Source organism: Oryzias melastigma, linkage group LG11, assembly GCF_002922805.2.
Source record: "Oryzias melastigma strain HK-1 linkage group LG11, ASM292280v2, whole genome shotgun sequence".
Taxonomy (NCBI): Eukaryota; Metazoa; Chordata; class Actinopteri; order Beloniformes; family Adrianichthyidae; genus Oryzias; species Oryzias melastigma.
In genome coordinates, this window is record NC_050522.1 from 23,972,534 (window position 1) to 23,975,244 (window position 2,711).

The following is a 2,711-nucleotide window of genomic DNA, read 5'->3' on the forward strand; positions in this document are numbered from 1 at the left end:
TAACATCGGAGCTCCAGTGTTTATGTTCTTTGATTTACCAACATTTCAACCGTTAACATAATTCCAATTGATTTTGAAGGAGAAAAGAAGCGTGTTTTTTTTTTTAAATAAAACATCCTCAAAAACAGAACACAAAGAAGGCAAAAACTACTATTTGTTAAGTTTGTTCGTTTCTTATTTGTAAAAAAAATCAAAATGAGTCATTTTTTACAGCTTTTTAAAGCAAAATAAGACCAAAAAATGTCACAAATTTTAAGTTTTACCATTGACTTTTTCTAATTTTCCTAATTTCATTATTGAATTTGTTTTTGTTCTTATGCTAACTTACATAAAAGCTTATTTTAGTCTTAATTTAGCATCAAATTTCAGCTAAATCTGATGCATTTGAGCTCATTTTCATATTTATTTTCATTAGGGCTGGGTTAATAAAATCGATTTAAGCTTAACGGATCAATAATCGATTCATGAAGGTATAGATTTAGCACACAAAGCTAAAGTCAGCTAGCCTGATGCTAATGTTGAATTGAATTTCCCATGGAATATTGAAAGTTATTTAAGGTTTAAGTTGATTTATTCTGGAATAATATTTCTCCCTTTTTAATATTCATAATAATGTTAAAAAGTTACGGTTATAACGTTTTAAAAATTGGCATTCAGCTAGCTTTTTAGACTATTTTTGCATTTACTAAGATTTTTTTAGGCTATTTTGGAGTTTAGCTTATATTTTAGCTACATGCTAGCTGTGTTTTGTTTTCTTTAGTTTTTTTTGCTTTTGTTTTTTAAGCTTTTTTGGAGTTCAGCTAAAATTCCAGGTAGAAGCTCGTTGTTTTGTCTAATTTAGACATATTTTTCCTATTATTGTTTTGTCTATTATGGAGTTTAGCTAATATTTTAGTTACACGTTAGCTCTGTGTCTGTGTTTTTTCTCTTTTTCTAATTTAGACTTTTGCCTTTGTTTTTGGCTGTTTTGGAGCTTAGCTAATATTCCAGCTAGATGCTAGCTGTTTTGCCTAATTTAGACATTGTTTTCTTACTTTTTTTAGTCCGTCTTGGAGTTTAGCTAATATGTCAGCTACATACTAGCTGTTGTTTTTCCTATTTAAGGCTTTCTTTTTTCGTTTTTTTTTTTTTTTAAGGCTATTTTGCCATTTAGCTAATATTTTAGTTGGCTATCAGCTTCAGCGCTTTTAGCTATCAATTTTAGCATCTTCAGCTATTAGCATAACAGCATTCACACTAGCATTATCGCAGGTGATGCTATGTTAAAAAGGTTTTTAAGTTTAAAAAATGTAGTTTTAAAGTGTTTAATAGATTTTTCCTCCAACAACATAAGGTGTGTTTTTGGATTTTGGCCCCTGTTGTGTGATATTAAAAATCAACATTTTTCCCTAATACATTTTAAAGTATGTGAACTGTATCAGATTAATATAAATATATTAAAAACATATAGTTTATGAATGCATTTCTTAGCAAAGGTATAAACTCAATTGAATTGAAGGATCAAAATAATAAAACAAAAATTTAGATCCAGGCTCCTGTCAATCGAATCAACTCTGGAAATTATAATCGACACCCAGCCCTAGTTTTTACTGGAAATTGCATAGAAACACAATAAAGCTAAAACTTAAAAACAACTTTTTTTTTACATTTTCAACCTTCAGCTTTTAAAAGAAACATTTGATCAAGACAAAATACATAAAATAAAATAAAATCTGGCCAGAAACAAGTTTGTGTCTTCATTTTGTGCAGTTAATTTCTCATCTTTTCCACAGATAATCGTATCGATCAGTGATCAATAAGGTGTGTCGACCACATTAGTTAATTCATAAACAGTTTAATGGTGTGCAAACTCCGCCCACTTCCACAACAGCTCAGATTTACAGCTTTTTTCCTTGAAGAACACCGTTTTAAATCAATGTAAGTGTCAGAAATCTCAAGTTTTTGAATCCAAACATTGTTTTCACTAAGCAATAAACTTAAACCGTGTTTTGTTTTTTTAATAAGCAGGAAGACATTTTTCTGTCTTTTTTTTCTTCTTATTCTGGCACAAAGTTTAAACTTTAAAGTCCATCAGGCTGGGAGAAACAGAGATTTCATTTGGTGTTTTGAGAAAAAAAACAAACAAACACTGGGATTAAAGATGAACAATACGAGAAACTTTTTAGGATCCTGCAACAGTTCGCCGTCCCATCATCAGATCCCGTCTCTTTAAAGTGAACGCCGTCTCGTGGTTCCGTCTGCAGTCATTGTTGCTGGTGTTGAACACCTTCTGCTAAAATACTGAGGAGAATATAAAAAACCACAGCGGAGCAGCTCCCGGAGTCCTAGATGGATTCAATCTGCCGCCGGACCTTTTCAGAGGCTCGCCGATCCAGCTGGCGCTGACGGACGACCACGAGGGCCGCGAAGAAAGCCGTCAGCGCCATGGTGGCCACTTCGAACTTCCAGAAGAGATGCTCCTCCATCAAAGCCGATCGACAACTGGAAAGGAGAAGCAGATGGAAGAACACGTTCATCTGATCGGTCAATTTCATTTTAGCTTGTTTTATTTATATAAATAATCCTCAACAGTTCAGATTTCAGAATAAAAGATGAGATTAATGTGTTTTAGGAGCTGGTGGATTGTTATGCTATTGTTACTATTAAGATAAATATAAATAAATCATTGTTTTTTAAATAATTAAAACTTATACATAGAAGAGAAAATAAGC

At 32.2% G+C, this 2,711-nt stretch overlaps 1 protein-coding gene across 2 annotated transcripts in view; it reads right to left on the reverse strand.

Moving 5' to 3' along the window:
• Positions 1 to 1,818: 1,818 nt before the first annotated feature.
• jtb (jumping translocation breakpoint) overlaps positions 1,819 to 2,711 on the reverse strand; it is a 3,694-nt gene continuing 2,801 nt past the window's right edge. For both annotated transcript variants that reach the window (XM_024298574.2, XM_024298573.2), the window contains exon 6: positions 1,819 to 2,481. In XM_024298574.2, coding sequence (XP_024154342.1) covers positions 2,325 to 2,481 — 157 coding nt within the window. In that variant the 3' untranslated portion in view covers positions 1,819 to 2,324. The remainder of the gene's footprint in view (positions 2,482 to 2,711) is intronic.